This window comes from Thamnophis sirtalis, unplaced genomic scaffold (assembly GCF_051295495.1).
Source record: "Thamnophis sirtalis isolate CommonGarterSnake01/CBP01778 unplaced genomic scaffold, rThaSir2_p1.2 scaffold_5, whole genome shotgun sequence".
Lineage (NCBI taxonomy): Eukaryota > Metazoa > Chordata > Lepidosauria > Squamata > Natricidae > Thamnophis > Thamnophis sirtalis.
Window position 1 is genome coordinate 132,653,989 of NW_028261385.1, and position 19,094 is coordinate 132,673,082.

Consider the following 19,094-nt stretch of genomic DNA (forward strand, 5'->3'; position numbering starts at 1 on the left):
GCTGCCAAGGCCACCTGGCCGGCCTTCGGGCGGGCTCTGGAGGGAGGGCAGCAATAGCAGCACCCTCCCCGCCTCCGGTTCCGCTTCCCAGGCCGAGCTCCAGCTCCTCCTCCTGTTCTTTCCAATGCCAGGCGGGTGGCGACCGGCGCCCCTTTGACCGCAGGTTATATAGCGCTCGCTACGAAGAAAGCGAGCCGAGCCGTTCTGGAGAGGCAATGCAGCTGAGTCAGCCGAAGAGAAGCGCAGGGCTTTCGGTGGCAACTCCAGCGGAGAGAAGTAGACGATTTCAGCGGACCCCCAACGGGAAACCGTCCGTCCCTCCCTCGGGGAGCTGCCCTCTTCGGTCTGCAGGGATCAGTCGGTGCGAAGTCTTGTTTTCTTTGTGCTCGGATTCTTCCTTGGTCTAGTAATCTTTCATTTCGGCTCCCCGCCACCCCTGTTTTTAAATAATGCATCACTTGATTGTCTGCTGGCAGAAGCAAGCTATTATTGGCTTTGCAGCTGGAGAGATGGAGGTAGCATCTGTCTGCAGATCTTTAAAATAGCCGAGTCTCTTCCCTGGATGAGCTGGCCCACAAGTCCCGGAAAAGATGAAGCTGCTTTAAAGAGCTGTAGAGTGATGCTAGGTTAGTGCCCTTGGCATTGCTAAAGCAAGTTTTTGGAATAGAACCCAAAGCATTCTCCAGCCCTGATTTAGGTATATACATATAATGACATATGAATTTACCATATGCCTAAATATAGATGCATAAATATATCTATATATCATCTATAACTATATCTTATCTATCTATATAATTCATTATTTGATTTGTACTCCACTTTTATTAACACATGAGTAATTCAAGGCTCTGAATGTACATAATACTCCTCTGAGAGAGTATTGCTAGTCCTGCCTTTAGGTACAAAGGCATTGTTACCCAGCTGGCTTTGTACTTAAAGGCAGGACTAGAAATCATAGTCTTCTATTTTCTAGTTTAGTAGGCCTCGACTTACAACAGTTCATTTAGTGACTGTTCAAAATTATAATGGGATTGAACAAAGGGACATGATTTTTTTCCACACTTACAACCATTGTAGCATCCCCTGGACACATGATCAAAAATCATATACTTTGCAATTGATTCATATTTATGATGGTTGCAATGTCCCGGAGTCATGTTTTCACCTTTTGCAACCTTCTGACAAGCAAAGTCATTGGGGAAACTAGATTCACTTAACAATCATGTTGCTAATTTAACCACAGTGATTCATTTAACAACTTCGCAAGAAAGGTCATAAAATGGGGCAAAACTCATTTAACAAATGTCTCATTTAGCAACAGAAATGTGTTGGACTCAATTGTAGTCGTAAATCTATACTGATTTCCTTTTTCCTATTAGAGTTTATACATATAAGATGACAAAACCTTGGTAAATTTTGGAAAGAGTAAAATGTTACATTGATTACATTCAAGAGCTGAAATAAAGGACTCAAAAGAAAGTAATATATCCATTAAATATTGTTATATTGTTACACCTTAAAATTTCTCAGTCCAGATTATCAGTTTTATATACTGTATCATAGATTTAATAATATAAAGGTAAAATGTTTGAATAGATATATAAAGTTTAATTATATTTGTTTTGTTAGCCACTGAGATTGGCAAAATTCTGATTCTTCCATAGGTAAGATGATTATTTTTTGTTAGGATGCCCAGTTTTTCTATAGGTGGAAGAGGGAGGGAGTGGAAATAAATATAAATGTTGTCTGCATTGATACCTCTCCATTAAGGTCATTAAAATTGTTTAATAACAATTTGTGTGTTACTGATTGCCATCAATTGCCCGCTGCCATCCTGAAAGACACAATTTTAGTTAGCTAGTGATGGGATTGTTGTATTTAGTATTTATATATCAATGATTATTTGTATCATCATTACAATTATTGAACTGTTCTTGCAGTTCTAGACTGCTTACAATAAATACAATAACCCATCTATAAAAAATTCATAATTATAGCAGCCTGTTAAAAACCCATTACACGTTATTAGTAATTTTTTTAAAAATGCAATCCAAATTGTTGCTGCTGATGGACAAATCTTTTTATCTGAATGCTCTCCTAGAAATGACTTTTATTTCCTTTTTACAGAAAGACATCTGAATACCAGCATATTTGACCTTGGTCCACCTGTTCTAGAGAAAAAGGTCTGCTGCTAAGAATATCTCAAGCCCCCTGTAAGTGGGTATGAACCTTTATCCTCTGGTAAAGAATCTTTGTAGGGCAGGCAGAGTCTATATGAAGATGATTCTAAAGGTAACATGTTCCCAAGCTGGGTTCCACCACAAATGCGCGAACGACAAAAGCGCGCCTGACTAAACCGCGATGACAAAAGCGCGCCGACGAATGAGCGCCGACGAATGAGCGCTGAAGTGCGCTCATTCAACAACTGTCGGCGGTTACAGCGCGCCGACAGAAGCGCCGACAGAAGCGCGCTGTAACCTAACCCTAAAAATAACCCTAAACCTAACCCTAAACCTAACTCTAAACCTAACCCTAAACCTAACCCTAAACCTTATCTTATCTTAAATCGCGCTTCTGTCAGCGCGTTGTTGTCGGCGCGCTTTTGACATCGCGGTTTTAGCGCCGCGGTTTTGTCAGCGCGCTTTTGACGTTCGCGCTTTTGTCGGGTCATGCCCAAGCTGTGTGGGGTTGACTAGATAATCCCCATGTTGAGCTATAAACTTACTGGCAAACATTGCAGCTGCTACAATATCAGCGGTGTTCTTTAAAACTGATTGGTACCAAGCAACAAGAAGGCTGTGCCATTCTCTGCCTTCTGCATTATTTTCAAGGGCAGCCCAAAGTAGCTGATAGATGAGGCAAGAGTGTGACTCATTATCTTCAATGTCTCCTGAGTCTTACAGTTATTTTAAAATAAATCATTCCTCAACCTGATACATAGTGGATAAGAAATCAAAATATTGTAAAAGAATGCATTGGAACAAACTTTAGTCATCTGACAGTTAACCATAGTGAGCCTGCATATCTTTACAGCAAGAGAGTGTGCTGGAACTGTGCAGGATTCATAGAGTTTGAGGAAATATAAATGGGAAATAATAGGATGCTGGGACAGGAGAGTTTGATGGTAGTTGGCAATATGGTTTTATTCTGATGCTGTTATTGGGAGCTAACATCTGGTGAAAACCACTGAAATTGTTGAGAACTGAAGTATAATTCTCGAATCATTGTGCATAGATCCTAATAGATCCTATGAGCCGAGGTGGCGCAGTGGTTAAATGCAGCACTGCAGGCTACTTCAGCTGACTGCAGTTCAGCAGTTTGGCTGTTCAAATCTCACCGGCTCAAGGTTGACTCAGCCTTCCATCCTTCCGAGGTGGGTAAAATGAGGACCCGGATTGTTGTTGGGGGCAATATGCTGACTCTGTAAACAGCTTAGGGAGGGCTGAAAGCCCTATGAAGCAGTATGTAAGTCTAACTGCTATTGCAATTGCTATTGCTATTGCTAATAAGAAACTCACGCCTGTATTTTCTTTTTGCTAACTTTTTATTTTAAAAAGTTTGTATTTCTGTGACATTTCTGTATAGTTTGAATGAGAAATCCAATCTCAAAAATTTATATATTGAAGTAACTTTTGGTTTAAAAAAAAAAAAGACCTGATCAACTTAGTCTATATTTAAATGCACTACACAGTGTGACTCATTTACTTGCTGTCGAACTAATATTTTCATTTTCCTCCCTCTCCAAATCTAATTTAGAGATACTCATCCCAGAGCCCTGCGTGCTACAGGAAACTTTGTGATTTAGAGTCACTACGAAGCAATTTTTTTTAAAAAAATGAAAACAAATCCTGTCATCCAAGCTGCCATTGACCTCACAGCTGGGGCTGTAGGTAAGTCTTGGGAATTGCTGTTTACATAAATCCTGTTAAAAACGGATAACAGATGCTTGTATGCTCTTTAAACAAAGCTCTTCTCTGGAGGTGTAAGGTATTTCTGTTGACAGCAGTATAGGTCCTAAAAGTGACTTTTATAGTGGAGGGCACTAACAGGGAATAATGTTTTGACCTTGCCCTAAATTATGAGCTTCCCATGAATTGCTTCCTTTCGTCTAATCCCTTCCTATGGAGGAAAAGTAAATGTGTAAGCATTTTTTTGTCTAATAATTTCCTAACTGTGGCTTTTAATTTATTGAGCCCTTATTTCATGCTTACACAAGCATTTCAAAATATGTCACAAGAAAAAGTTGAGCAATGACCGATTGGAGAGACAAGATAATCTTCGTTTTATGTTGCATTCTATAGTTAAGTGGTGTGCTGGTCAGTCAAATGCCTTTTATTGGTTTGTTTTCAGGAACGCAGCAGTGTAGATGGCAGCTATTGGTATTTCTCTATAGTCTCAGCTGTTACCCAGGTGAAAAGGGAAGACTGCCCATCAACCACAGACACAGAACAAACCTATCTCAGTTTGGAGCATTGGGCTCTCCTTGGCGGGAGCTTTCTCCCTCCCAGGCCAAGCAGATGCTCACAGGAAGCCTATAAGCTAGAGAAACAAGACTTCTTTAAAGTGAAAACCAGCCGTTTGTGTAAAATAGAGGAAAGCTGCAAATTTGCTCTTGAGACTCCTGTCCTTCTGATGAGACTTGCAAAGAAAATACTGCTGATATCAGAAGCCCCCAAAATAGATTCCAATGCAGAACTGCTGCCTTTTCCTCCTGCTAGCTCTGATCTAGGTGTATCATCTAGGCCAGGGATTCCCAACCCCCAGTCTGTGGTCCGGCATAGGCCCATGGCATGCCAGCAACCAGGCTGTGCAAACAAGCAAAGCCCCATCTGTGGGATGCAGGCAGCACGTGAAACCATGCCCCGATCCCTGGTGCCCCAAAAGTTGAGGACCGCTAATCTAGGTCATCAGTGGAGTTTTAATAGCCAGCATATTGCCTGAGGAATTCTGAAAGTTGAAGTCCACACATTTTAAAGTTTGCAAAGTTAAGAAATACTACTCTATTGTATATCTGGGCAAAGATCCAGAAGTGAAATCTACAAGAAGCCAGTACTAATAGGAAAGAGAAAATGGCAGGGCTCATTTAACTGCTTGCTTGTTCTGTTCTTTAAGAAGAAGGTATGAAAAGCAGAAAATGCAAATGCCCACATGCCCAAGACAGAGTCAAGCTTGTACCTTCCTTGCATTTCTTAAGTCAGTGTAGTTGTCACCACTGTGGAAGGATAGGGTCTTTTCTAGACCATTAAAAATGATTGTCAAGAGCACAAAATAATTAATTTCACTTGTAAAATGCGTGTTCTTGGATGCAAAGAATTACTTTTATAGTTCAACGCATTTCACTTAGAAAAGCCTCCAGATTGACATTCTTTAGTTTTGGAGGAGAATGATGGGAAGATAACTTTTTGTTCCCAAGTGTTTCTTCTGTAGGTCCTTGGTCTGCTCTGAGTTTGATTGTTTTCTTGCAGATGTTTCATTTCCCAACTAGGTAACATCATTGTATTTCTTTTGCTAAGGGCAGCGGGAGGAGAAATCATTCTCTTTTCTTTTCATCATCTTAAAATCCTCAATGCTACTCTTGAGCTTTTCCCAGCTTTTTTTTAATCTTAGAAGTGCCCTTCTTCTAGATCTATAGAACATTGATCACTCAGCACTTCCAAGTTAGCTGAATGTGAACTTTCTTTGGAAGAAAAAAATGTGGTGCTGGGATCCCTACTATTATATGTTGTTAATATGTGGAAATCCCATAATTCATTCAGGTAACTTAATCTTAGAGCGAACATCAGCAGTTGTTCCCCTTTTTTATGATAATACTGATGCCGATTAGATTAGATCATGATTCTTTTTCATGCTGAGTGAGAAATTGAACTTTGGTTTCCTAAATACGAGTCATAGTCACAGAGGCCCTCTGTGCTACTTTTCTAAAATGCCATGTTCTCCATATATTGCAACTCCCAGAATTTCCCACCAGCATGCCAAAAACTGCATTGGCTGAGAAATTTTAAATTGTTATTCTAAAATAGCTGGATGACACCAGATTAGAGAAAGCTTGTACTGTTGATGTTCCCCAACCTTTCTAGCTTCGAAGGGGGGAAAGGGAATAGTTCTTCACAAGAGGCAGGCACCAGTGCCCACTGTTTGCCCAAATGGAGCACACCCACTCATCCACTTCCCATTGTTTCTGTGACCCCTGTACTACACTGATTCAGTTATGGTATGTGTGGCTCCTTTGCAGTGAGATTCACTGTCTGAGACAAGTGGAAACATCATTCAAGTCCTAACCAAGGATCTAAGAATTATTAAAGTATAATATCTATTATAGTATCTAAGAATATAGGCAGTTCCAACCAGTTCCTAATTTTGTAAAATTAGGGTGTTCAGTCTAATGACTTCAATATTTCTATACTGAAGGATTCCTTTAGGTTATGCTCCAAGGGCCCCAATCAAAATTGATATAACAACAGATTTTTTCCCCATCATCATTCAACTCTGATCTGCAAGTTCAGATATTTCATAATTTTTTTCCAAATGTTTTTCCTCAATCCTAGCATCATCCAAAATAGCAAGATACATGAACCAGACTTTCTTCTTTTCAATAAATATCAGACATGTTATTAAGAAGATGCTTGTCTGTTTGGTTCTTGAAGTCCTGTAAGAGGTTAACCCACTCATTTTTCAAAACCTTGATGATCCCACGGTCTTTTATTACATTCAAATCCAAACGTCTGGCAATATTTCCAATGAATATTTCTGGCAGTTTGTGAAGTTTTGCTGCAGCCACTAATCAAATAGTCAATGATGTCATCCTTTTTACTACAAAGGCAATATTTGCTGTTGTTTGTTACGTTAAATATTTTCCTCTATCCAACTACCTGTAGTTGGCAAAGTTTCTTCTTGAACTACTAAAATAAAGCCTTCAGTTTCTTTCATTAATGCTCCTGATCGTAACCAACTCCATGGGTTTTTTTAAAATCAGCTTTTCCTTCTTTATCTTTCATGCATTGATTTGTTCTTCCAATTAACGTCAATTTTCAGTTGTTTCTTTTCTATACTCAGCCTTCACCTGTGCTGTTTTCAAGAGCTTTCCTTGATTGAGTATCTTCAGCAAGAATTCCTGGCTTTTCTTAATGTAGTCATTCAAGCCATGCTTTTCTTTCTCCACAGTTTGTTTCACCTTTAGAGGTCCTCTAGCTTCTTCAACTCTTGGCAAATAGAGCCGATCAATATCATTTTTTGGGTACAAAGCATGGTCCCTTGTCATTAGTTTTCTTGTCTTCCAATCCAAGTCATCAGTATTATCATTATTTCATCTCATCTTTTGTATAAAATTCAAGATAGCATACATAATCCTCTCACTTCCAACTTTCCTCACAACCACCACTCTGTGAGATGGGTTTTAATAAGTCCCTTCTTTGAAAAAAATAATCGGGATAGTATGATTTTAATATATCAGCTCCATCCAGGACTTTATCCTGAATTAAGGGATTATAGGTTTGTAAAAAGGGAGAGCCTGATTTTAATACATATTATTATTTATTTGGAAACAGGGAAGAAGCAACTGAAATGAAAAAAATAACCTGAATCTCAGAAAATATGTTCTTGCCTTCAGAGGGAAGGAGTGACTGAAATAAAAAAAAATAATCCAAATCTCAGAAAATATGTTCTTGCCTTCAGATTCATAAGACTTCGCTTTTAGTGTTAAATATTTTTTTATGATGAGGGAGGTTTGGCCCCATATGAAATTGCCAGATAGTGCCCTGTGTGAAAAAGTTGATAACTCCTAGAGCAAAGCAAATATTCTGGTTATCCTTAGTTTCAAGCTTAAAATATTATCAAATTATAACTCTCTCTCACACACACACACGCATGCCTTTTTTGTCAAGGATAATTTTCTTTCTCCAATTTACCTCCTTTTGCTTGAGAATGTAATAGCTAAAACACAAAACAAAAACCAGCCACCCAACAGCCCCCATTTCTGATGTTTTCACTTACTTTTCCTTTCTCATGCAGGGGGTACTGCCTGTGTGATAACCGGTCAACCATTTGACACCGCAAAGGTGAAAATGCAGACATTCCCTAATATGTACCAAGGGCTTGTGGACTGTTTTGTGAAGACCTACAAACAAATAGGGTTCCGTGGCTTCTACAAGGGGACCACCCCTGCACTTGTGGCAAACATTGCTGAAAATGCCGTTCTCTTTATGTGTTATGGCTTTTGCCAAAATATCGTGAGGAAAATTGCTGGCCTAGAAAAGAAAGCAAACCTGAGGTTAGTGTGTTATTCCCTCAACGGCTCTGCAACTAATAGAAGCTTTAAAAAAATATATATTTTTTTAAAGTATCACAGCTCGGAACTAGAAGTGCAGTTTCCACAACGGAAAATGGGAATCCTGTTGAAATAGAAACTCTGCTCCTTGACTCACATGTTTTTCTTTTAATTATATCTTGATTTTTTCCCCCCTCTGCATTTCTGGTACTTAGGACAGATGACAGTAGTTTATAGAATAAATGTGGATAAAATCATTTAAAATTTGATTAATTGAACCATAAGCTTCCTCCAAATAATTCACTTAATCAGGTTACAGGTCAGTGTTCCAGGCAAGCCAGCCTACTACTACGACTTTCTTAGTGAGATTGTTTAAAAGAGGAGTCTGCAAAAACTACTTCTTTTGTCATTTAGAAGAAAATCTGAAAACCTTTTCCTTGTCTTCTTATTCCTGAAGGAATGGCGAGAAAACTTGCTGTTTGTAACATGGCACTTCATGTCCTTACTTTACTTAAACCAAGGATGGGAAGTTTACAGGCTGCCCGTTTGATTTGGGTGGGAATGTAAGCAGGAGGCTTTCCAGAGGCCTAAAAACAAGCCTGCAATCCAGGTGTTGAGGACAGCAGAAACTCAGTCATACAATTTTATCCTGTTTGGGGGTTTCTTAAACAAGGATGGGGATAAAAATAGCCTGCTCCCATTCCCACTGTACATCCCGACCAATACCTTGAAAAGCAGTGAAAAATACTGAGCTCCTCCCCTTCTGTTGAAGTCACTATATCATTGGATAGTTTCTTGGTGACTCTCCAGAAAATCAGAAGTTGAAGCCCCCAATCTAAAGAAGTTGCTCGCCTCTGTTTTAAACTATGGTTTGCTGAAGGAATTCTAAATAGCTGAGTTCCTGTAACACGATAAATGATAAGGCATGGTTTGCAAATCATAGTGGCTAGATCCATATGGTAATTGAACCAAGCTCCCAGGAAAACTCTATAAGCCTCCTAAAGGCTATGCATGCCCTTTTTATGACAAAAAATGGACCTTTTTTGCTTGCTTTTGCCCCCCCCCCCCCCGCCCCCAGGAGAATTTTACAAGTCTCCTAAAAGCTATTCATGCCCTTTTTTTGGAGAAAAAAACAAACAGGCCCGTTTTCGTGAAAAAAAGGGCCATTTTTGGGAGATCTGCAGAGTGCAAAAACTTTTTTTAAATTTACCTCTTCAAAATCTTGGTGCATCTTATACTCCGGTGCATCTTATACTCTGAAAAATATGGTAATATATTCTTTCCATATCCCATGTTCTAAATCCTTGCGTTGTATCCGGAATTTACCTGTTGGTGATTGTTAGTCAACTGGCAGAATCTTCTGAGGCTTCAGTAAATTCCCCATGAATCTGCTAATCTGACCTGTGGCCTTTGACAAATACATGACCTTCTTTCAGAGAGTTGCATGATTGGAGAATTGTTTATTCTTAAGATCAATTAATGATTTTCTAAATGTTAGCTGTTGACAATATAAATTGCAAAAAAATAAATAAATCCTAAAACAAAATTAAAATGAACAAAAATAAAATATACATATATTAGCTTAGCTTCTTTTAAAGCCAAATAGATTGCAAAGCATCTACATTATAAGCTTGATGTGAAAGTTGATGAACTGAGAGGGAACATTAACATCTTTTTAATGCCCAGGGGTTGGGTTAAGTTAAAGAATTCTTGAAGATGGATGCAGGACATTTGAAACTTTTGAAAAGATTGAACACTCAGGACAATGGATAGGCCTGGAAAACAAATGATAGAAATCATCATGAGTGATGGTTTCCATCTGATTCTGAAGCTTTGAAAACGTTTGGAGGACTGCCCCATTTACAACATGTAGGCATCCAACAGTGGGCAAAGCAAAAATAGTAATACTGTGTGCTTGGCCATCGAGCAAGAAAGGATGTGACTGGAAAAAAAATGGGTGTAAATCACATCCCCAATTTCTTTCTTTCCTCTCATTTCATTAGTGGAAGTGTTTATCACTGTGACCGGTTGCCCATTGAAAACAACAAAAATAGGCTATGCTTATTTTTTTAAAGTAATGTTGAAGCTATCTAGATACATTTTGGTAGGGAGTAAGATACTTGGAACTGTTGTAAACCACTTTTTTCCTTTAATGCTTGGTACGAAAAGACCCTTATCTACCAATGATAATTATATAGCATCCTGTTTTATGGCAGGAAATTTAAAAGATGCTTCATTAAATCCAGGTTTGAAAGCATGATCATGGTGATATGATTTTATCCCACTAAATATATATATATTGAGGGAGGGAGGGAGGGGGGAGAGAGAGAGAGAGAGAGAGAGAATCCCACCTGATTGAAGCAACCTTAGGATAGAAGAATTAGGTATGCTTGCTGTTTGAATTATATATATATTATATTATTATTATTATTTATTTATTTATTAGACTTATATACCGCTTCATAGGGCTTTCAGCCCTCTCTAAGCGGTTTACAAATTTTTTAGCAAATTGAGTCAGCAACTTGCCCCCCCAGTCCGGGTCCTCATTTCACCCACCTCGGAAGGATGGAAGGCTGAGTCGACCTTGAGCCGGTAAGATTTGAACCGCTGAACTGAAGATCACAGTCAGCTAAAGTGGCCTGCAGTATTGCACCCTAACCACTGCGCCACCTCGGCTCTTTTATATTATATTATATTTATATATATATATAATTCAAACAGCAAGCATACCTAATTCTTCTATCCTAAGGTTGCTTCAATCAGGTGGGATGCTGTAAAATGCTCCTTTGCTATCTCGTTTTAGAATTACTTGCAGCAGTGATTGGGTCAAAGCATGCCAGTTTTGAGCTGCATGTGATTTCCATGTATTAGATACATGTTGTGGTTTTTTTGCAGCGACCTTCAAAATGCAGTGGCTGGTTCCTTTGCTTCTGCCTTTGCCACTTTGGCCCTCTGCCCTACAGAGCTTGTGAAGTGCCGCCTGCAGGCCATGCACGAAATGCAATTATCTGGGAAGATAGTGCAACAACACAAGTAAGTAATTTGTTAGCCTCAACCCTGCCTGCCTTTTCCAGGTTTGGAAGTGGTTTGACCCTTTCAGTGAATTTATTTCTCTGCATTTACAGGTTTGCATATTATTATTATTTTAATTACGTTTCTCGTATTTTGTTTTATTACATTTTTATTGATGTAAATTGATTAAGATTTTTTTCACAGAATAAAAGATAAATGGAAGGAAAGAAGGAAGGGGTGGGGAATTAAAATTAGGAAATAGAATCACTTCCCATCTTTTTTTCAGTTCAAGTTACAATCGTATACCGTATATACTCAAGTATAAGCCGAGTTTTTCAGCCCACTTTTTGGGCTGAAAAAAGCCGCCTCGGCTTATACTCGAGTCAGTGAAAAATGTGCCCGAAATGGAGGAGAAAAAGGGGGGGGGCCATGCCGCTGGGTGACGCTCGTGAATGGCCCGGCGCCCCTGTGAGTTTCCCCTCCCTCTGTGTCAGTTTGCCGCGCAGCGCGCACCGCACCATCCCCCCTCACGTTTTAATGTAATGCAGGGCTGTCTTACGATTTCCCTTCCTCCCCCTCCTGCCGCTCTGCAGCGATGTCCCACCTCCTCCTTGTTATGGCAAGCAGCCACATAGCGATGTCCCACCTCCTCTGGTACAGTGATCCAATGATAGGAATCACTGTGCCGTGTGTCATAGGAGGCGGGACATCGCTCCCGCGGCTGCACGGGACATCATTACCGGTAGCTGCTGCATTTCCCACCCTAGGCTTATACTCGAGTCAATAACTTTTCCAGTTTTTTGTGGTAAAATTAGGTGCCTCGGCTTATATTCGGGTCGGCCTATACTCGAGTATATACGGTAGTCCTTTCTCTCTTGGATATTATACAAGTCTCTACAGCCCCTCATTTAGTCTCCATATTTCTTGATCTTCAAATCCACAAATCTTTATTGTTGTTGTTGATATGTATGCCGTCATGAGTTGTCTTGGTAAGTAGGGCATATAAACCAATTAATTAATTACATACGTACATACATACATACATACATACCATGATAGATAGCTGTTTTTAAAACATACTTCTGGCTAGCATTAGCAGTTTAGTCCAGTGTTCTGGTTTATGTGTTGCTAACACAACATTTATTTCAATGAAATGTGATGGTGATAGTGGTGATAGTGAGGCACTCCTTTTAAGATTTACGTATTCATAAAATCAACTCCATCTTTATTTCATCTTCTTCCTCAAGCATCAGCACCTATAATTTAGATTTTTATGGAATCTGGGACCGGTTATAGTGCTATTCCCATGCAATAGACAATCCCTTAGCAGATCTCTATTGTAAAGTAGTTTAAGCCCATTATTTTTCTCATGACTAGAAAATATGTGGCTCACCAGATATGAATGAACTGCAGCTCTAGGCTCTGTCCAACATCAATCACACTTTTCCTGTTTGAAGTATTAGACAAGAATCCTAGAAGCTTAACCAATGGCAATCGAAAGGTTTTTTTAATGAGGGATTAGTTGTATCTAGACATCTATAGTCCAAAAATTGTACCAAACTACTTCTGAGATGGGTTTTTGTGAAATACACACTTTAATTTTAACCATTGCTGTGTAATGTGGTTTGACAGTGCTCCTAGACAGGAACCAGACATCTTTGGATGCAGTTTTCCAGGTAACTTTTCCCATCATTAGCTGGCAACCTATGTTTGTAACAATATTCTTTTTTCTTCTCCTAGTACAGTTTGGTCAGTAATCAAAAGTGTGCTGCAAAAGGATGGCCCCCTTGGCTTCTATCGTGGCTGGTTCAGCACTTTGCTACGTGAAATTCCAGGCTACTTTTTATTCTTTGGAGTCTATGAACTGAGCCGGACCTTTTTGGCCTTTGGAAAACCAAAAGAGGAATTAGGTATATCTGAGCTTGCTAATGATATGTCTCCTTGCCTCGAGATAAACACAGCTTCTTTTAGTCCCACCTGTGCTGACTTTTAAGCCCAAAGGATTTCTGTATAATAATAAAAATATCTTGCTGCCTGTTCAAAATCTTCTGATATAAAACACAGTAGCTTTAAAGTATTTATTTATTTATTGTAGGGCATATCACAGTGTTTCTCAACCTTGTCAACTTGAAGGTGTCTGGACTTCAACTCCCAGAATTCCACAGCCAGCATTTGCTGGCTGTGGAATTCTGGGAGTTGAAGTCCAGACACCTTCAAGTTGACAAGGTTGAGAAACACTGGCATATCATACATAGACTAGCAGCCTTAAAGATTTTATTTGATTTATTTATTTATTATTAAATTTAGATTGCCGCCTATTCGCCCATGGCGACTCAAGGCGGCTTACAGAATATAAAAACCACATTTAAAAACAATAAAACTATTTAAAAATCAAATAAATTAATATGGTAATAAAATCATAATAAAATCACTCCCCACCCTTCCATCCCGGCGACAGCAGATCACAGGAGCCATTTAATGGGCTCCATCCCTCTCTGCGTTCGCCAGGCCCACTGGCAGAACCAGGTCTTCAGGGCCTTCTGGAAGAGTATTAGAGCAGGGACCATTCTAATCTCTGGGGGAATGAAGTTCCAGAGAAAGGGGGCTACCATGGAGAAGGTATATCTCCCTTAGGGATGGGACCCTCCACATTCCTTGCCTCCCCGCTATGATGACTTGGGTAGATAAGACCAGCAAGAGATGGTCCCTCATATAACCTGGTCCCAAGCCATGAAGGGCTTTAACGTTGACAACCAGCACCTTGAATTGCACCTGGAAGCAAATTGGCAGCTAATGCAGCTCCTGCAGGAGAGGTGATACATGTGCACACCGGGGTCTGCATTTTGCACCAACTGGAGTTTCCGGATGCTCTTCAAGGGCAGCCCCATGTAGAGCGCGTTGCAATAGTCAAGACAGGAAGTGACTAGGACATGAGTGACTATAAGTAGGGATTGTTGATCCAGGAAAGAGCGTAACTGACGCAAAAACCCCAGTTGCGTAAAGACCCTCCTAGCCATGACTGCCATCTGCTCTTTGAGCAGGAGTCATGAGTCCAGGAGAATCCCCAGATTATGCACAGGTCTGTTTGGGGTAGTGCCACCCTATCCAAGACTAAAGCAATTCTCCCTGAGCCAACAAACCCAAACCCAGAGCCATGATCTTGCCAGGGTTTAGTTTCAACCTGTTGCTCCCCACTCAGCCCCTAACAGCCTCTAGGCACTGCGAGAGGGAAGACACGACATCACTTAACTCACCACGGGCCGAGACATACAGCTGAGTATCATCAGCATATTGGTGATACCTCAGTCCATGGCGATGGATGATGTCCCCTAGTGGCTTCATATCAATGTTGAACAGGAGTGAAGAGAGTACCGAGCCCTGCAGAACCCACAAAGCAGTGGGTGAGGGCTGGATCTCTTCCCTCCTATCAACACTGAGAGGAAGGAAATGAACCAGGATAGCACAAGTCCCATCCCCTGAGTTTGCTCCAGGAGAATACCATGGTTGATGGTATCGAAAGCAGCCAAGGGATGAAGTAGAGCAAGGATGCACTACCCCCATTCTGCTCCCACCAGAGATCATCCAAAAGTGCAACCAATGCTGTTTCTGTTCCAAATACAGGCCTGAATCTTGACTGGTAGGGGTCGAGATAATCTGTTTCATCCAGAAACCTCTGGAGCTGCCTCTGGAGCAACCACCTTCTCAACAACCTTCCCTAGAAAGGGAAGATTGGAGAGAGTTCGGAAATTATCCAACTGGGTATAATTCAGTGATGGCTTCTTAAGAATAGCAATAGCAGTAATAGCAGTAGACTTATATACCGCTTCATAGGCCTTTCAGGCCTCTCTAAGCGGTTTACAGAGAGTCAGCATATTGCCCCCAACAATCTGGGTCCTCATTTTACCCACCTCGGAAGGATGGAAGGCTGAGTCAACCCTGAGCCGGTGAGATTTGAACCGCTGACCTGCTGATCTAGCAGTAGCCTGCAGTGCTGCATTTAACCACTGCGCCACCTTGGCTCATAGAAGACAGAACACACCCTCCTTAAAGTGCTGGGGCATTGCCCCCTTCTGTAGGGAAATATTAATCACTGCCAGTCCACCCACCTATCACCTCCTGGGAAGCTTTCATAACCAGGACGGACATGTGTCTAAAACACAGGTGCTTGCATGCATACTCCCTAGGATCCTGTACACTTCCTTGGGAACAACAGTTCCCAGATAACACGGCAAAAACCTGCCTCAGAGGCTTCCACTGGACCAGCAACCATGCCGGCATCTAACTGGGAATGAAGTCAAGTGATTTTGTCTTCCAGAAAATCTGCAAATTCCTCAGCGTGCCCCTTCAGGTGGACCGCAATCACCTCCTTCCCCAGGAAGTGGCTCACCTTAAAGAGGGTCGCTGGGTGATTATCTGCAGATGCAATTAGTTTGGAGAAGTATTTACATTTCCCGCACTAAGTGCCACGAGGTAGGCCTTAATAGCAGCTCTTACCCGTGTTCAATCGAGTTCATCCCTTGTCTTCCACTAGCGGCGCTCTAGATGTCCCCTCATGCGTTTCATCCCTCTTTTCTTTCTCCGTATACCACGGGGCACAGAGAGATCTACGGTTGAAGAGAGGTTGCATGGATGCAATCCTATCCACAGCCTTAATCACCTTCCTATTACTAACAGTGACTAAGAGTTCGGCAGAGGTGGCTTGCTGCTGGTTCAGCTGAACCGGTAGTGGCCTGGAGCAGCTGAGAGCGAACCAGTATGGTGGCCACGCTCTATATCTGTTTTTATGACAAAAGGCAAATTACACACGTGCACACAGCATGTAGCACCTACGTGAGCCCCAACAATCAGCTGGTTGTCACAGGGGTGGTGGATTGTGCACCCTTGTGCAGTGTAAGTCAGGTGCATGTGCGAACGGAACATATGCGCAATCAGTAAACAAGTAGTGAAGGTAAGTGCAACCCACCACTGGAGCTTGGCTGGACTGCACAACAGATCTGCAATTATAACCTCCACCTCCTTCTGGAACTCATCTGAGTTCATTAGTCAATGGTGACGGACCAATCTAATAGGTCCTGCCTCTAATAGGTCCCTGCAGGGAGTGGGTGGTGGTGGTACAGCTCTTGAGAAACTCAGATTAAAGATTACTGCTGATTAAAGAAAAAAAAGCCCAATCCAATTAGGTGGAGTAGAACCAGTGCCCATTCCTTCCTTCAGTTCTTGATCTGCACAAGGAAGAGGGGAAAAAACCTTAACAGCAGCCAAGTCAGAGATTTAGCAGAGAATTGGACAATTCAATAGCCAACACACACAAATAACATATTTCAAGTGATTCTCATAACTCACCAATATACTGAAGCTTAAAACAAACATACTTATCTGCTTTAGTAGGATATGGCAGCTATCTTTTTTTTATGAAATTGCGGGCTGGGGGAAAAAACACTTGGGCTTTTTGCTATCATTAAGCTCCTTCTGCTTGTTTTTATAGGTCCAGTTGCATTGATGTTCAGTGGTGGCTTTGGTGGCATGTGTCTCTGGATTGCTGTTTACCCAGTGGACTGCGTCAAATCTAGGATCCAAGTTCTTTCCATGGCAGGAAAACAAACTGGCTTTATGAGAACGTTTGCAAGTGTTGTCAAGAATGAAGGTTAGAATATGGAAGAGACTAATGGGGCCATGGGTGAGGGTATCTCTTAACTTCGGCAAAGCCACAGCTGAGGAATCAGCTATCCCCTGTGGAATTGTTTTTATGGCTGCAGGCAGCCTGGGAGAGGGAGGAACAAAATAAACCCTGGTGTTTTCCAGAAAGCACTTATTTGGTTTTCACAGGTGATGGTCAAATTTGCCTTTGGCAGGATTAGGTAGCTTGTCTCTTCAAAATAACATGTTCCTGGACTACATATTTAGCTGAAAAGAACCAACTAATTGTCATTTTATATCCATTGACGCTGCTAGTCATTTTCTTTGCAATGACAGGAAATTGCAGGACCAGATTAGGATAGATTATCAGAATGATCAGATAACCATTACATTTAATTTTAGGATTGATGGTTGAACACAACCAGAAAAAAAGAACAGCTTTTCAAGGCTAAGGTTGCAAAAGACTAGAAAGATAGGATTTAAAATGTTATTTATTACTACATAAACCTGAAATGGTTCTTAGGAGGTAAATGTAACTTAGTCATAGACTGTTGCAGGACAGTTTGCCTTTATTTGCTTATGAATGCATATATAGTCAGGGAAATAGGAAGTTGATTTCTCTTATTTTAAGTTTGAGCCGCCTTGCCTCGGTCTGGTCCACACATCATGCTAAGTTATGGTTTGTTGAATAAAGCATAGTTGGCTGGGTTTACAGCAGAGACTAAATCACAGTAATCCACATTTTAATTTGGTATAATATGTAAACCAGTTCTTCTCTCTCTGTCATCTCATGTTCATAGAATGGTTAGATAGTCTTTAGGATTAATTTTTGGTAAGAAAGTTAGGTTGCATAACCTGTGAATCCATGATGAATTTAACCACTCTTAAGATATATTTAACCTATGACAATGGTTCTCAACCTGTGATCCGCTATAACAGGGGCTCCACAAGGGCTTGAAGAACTGTTATGATTTAAATCTTAAATCTTGGGGTGTCCATGGCCGTGATCCATGGCCACAAAAGGTGAAGAAAAGGTTGAGAACCACAGACCCATGATAGTCGTGATCCAGATAAAAATTTAGATTTATTTCTCCAAATCAACCACAGGATAGATTTATATATTGTTTTATTATTACTATAATCCAGTCATTTCAGTCTTACAATTTCATCTTTTATTTTTTGAATAGATTATATTGCTTAATACATTTCTGGACCTTATCAACTACTCAAAATAAGATAAATAAATAAATAATAAATTGAGATTAAGATAAGTCATCTGATCAAGCAAAAATATTTAACAATTTCTTCTGAATTTGCAGGAAAGCTGAAATTCCTAAAAGTTTAGCTTTTGTTGGATTTCCGTCTTCAGTTTTAAACCAATACAACATAGTCTGAGTTTCAAAAAAGAGATGGAAGTGAAATTCTAAGGTAGTTTTTCTAATGCTTATGTCTTGCTCATAGGTGTGTTTGCCTTGTACTCTGGACTGAAACCTACTATGATCCGTGCATTCCCAGCCAACGGTGCCCTGTTCCTTGCCTATGAACACAGCCGTAAACTGATGATGAACCAGTTTGATAGCTAGAACTTTTATCACAGACTAACAACATTAGACTATGTGTAGTCTCCATATCAATTGTCCCACTGTGAGTGACAGATTTTAAAATGTGAAATGAGAGTGAAATGACTGCATTTTTTTAAAAAAATGATTTCAGTAAAAATGCTGTATTTTCTAAACATTGTGTGCTTTGTGGATTTATACATCTGTGATCAGCACTGATACTACATGATCTTATAAGGGATTTTAATTACTCATTTCTATAAAAATTCTAGTCATGGGGCTTTAAAAAAGAATATGCTGCAATATCAGTTAACTATTAGCTTGCAACATAGTGACTTTTATAATTTAATATGCCTGGAAGCTGAGCAGGAGGTCCATTGCAGAGTAGTTTTTATAATGTCCCACATTAGTTAATTTGTATGCAATTCTACTTACTGGTTACTTGACTCTACATGAAAGAGCCCTGGAAAGCACATTACACATAAATAGACTTCTAAAAATATCACTTGAAACCCAGTACCCAATATTTCTTTATAATATTCCGTGTTCCCAGAATACAATGCTTTTGTTCTGAAACTGTTGATTAGAGAAACTTGATCCCTCCCCCCATTATTTAATGA

At 40.3% G+C, this 19,094-nt stretch overlaps 1 protein-coding gene across 2 annotated transcripts; it reads left to right on the forward strand.

Annotated features, from left to right (window-relative positions):
* Positions 1–123: 123 nt before the first annotated feature.
* SLC25A15 (solute carrier family 25 member 15) lies at positions 124–18,650 on the forward strand. Of its 2 annotated transcripts, none has more exons than XM_087716928.1 (8): positions 124–361; positions 2,131–2,216; positions 3,760–3,893; positions 8,011–8,269; positions 11,162–11,299; positions 13,019–13,188; positions 16,764–16,922; positions 18,377–18,650. In XM_087716928.1, exons 3-8 carry the CDS (start codon positions 3,839–3,841, stop codon positions 18,496–18,498), a joined length of 903 nt encoding a protein of 300 aa, XP_087573054.1. In that variant the 5' UTR covers positions 124–361; positions 2,131–2,216; positions 3,760–3,838; the 3' UTR covers positions 18,499–18,650. The 2 variants fall into 2 exon arrangements, with proteins under 2 accessions (XP_087573054.1, XP_087573056.1); XM_087716930.1 differs by having other exon boundaries at positions 16,764–16,955; positions 18,377–18,502.
* The last annotated feature ends 444 nt before the right edge of the window (positions 18,651–19,094 follow it).

Excerpts from the sequence above, each read along its gene's own strand:
- SLC25A15 (XM_087716928.1), top strand. The coding sequence starts at position 3,839 with ATGAAAACAAATCCTGTCATCCAAGCTGCCATTGACCTCACAGCTGGG. Across the intron at positions 8,270-11,161 it reads GAAAAGAAAGCAAACCTGAG|CGACCTTCAAAATGCAGTGG; the intron begins GTTAGTGTGTTA and ends GTTTTTTTGCAG. Across the intron at positions 11,300-13,018 it reads AAGATAGTGCAACAACACAA|TACAGTTTGGTCAGTAATCA; the intron begins GTAAGTAATTTG and ends TTCTTCTCCTAG.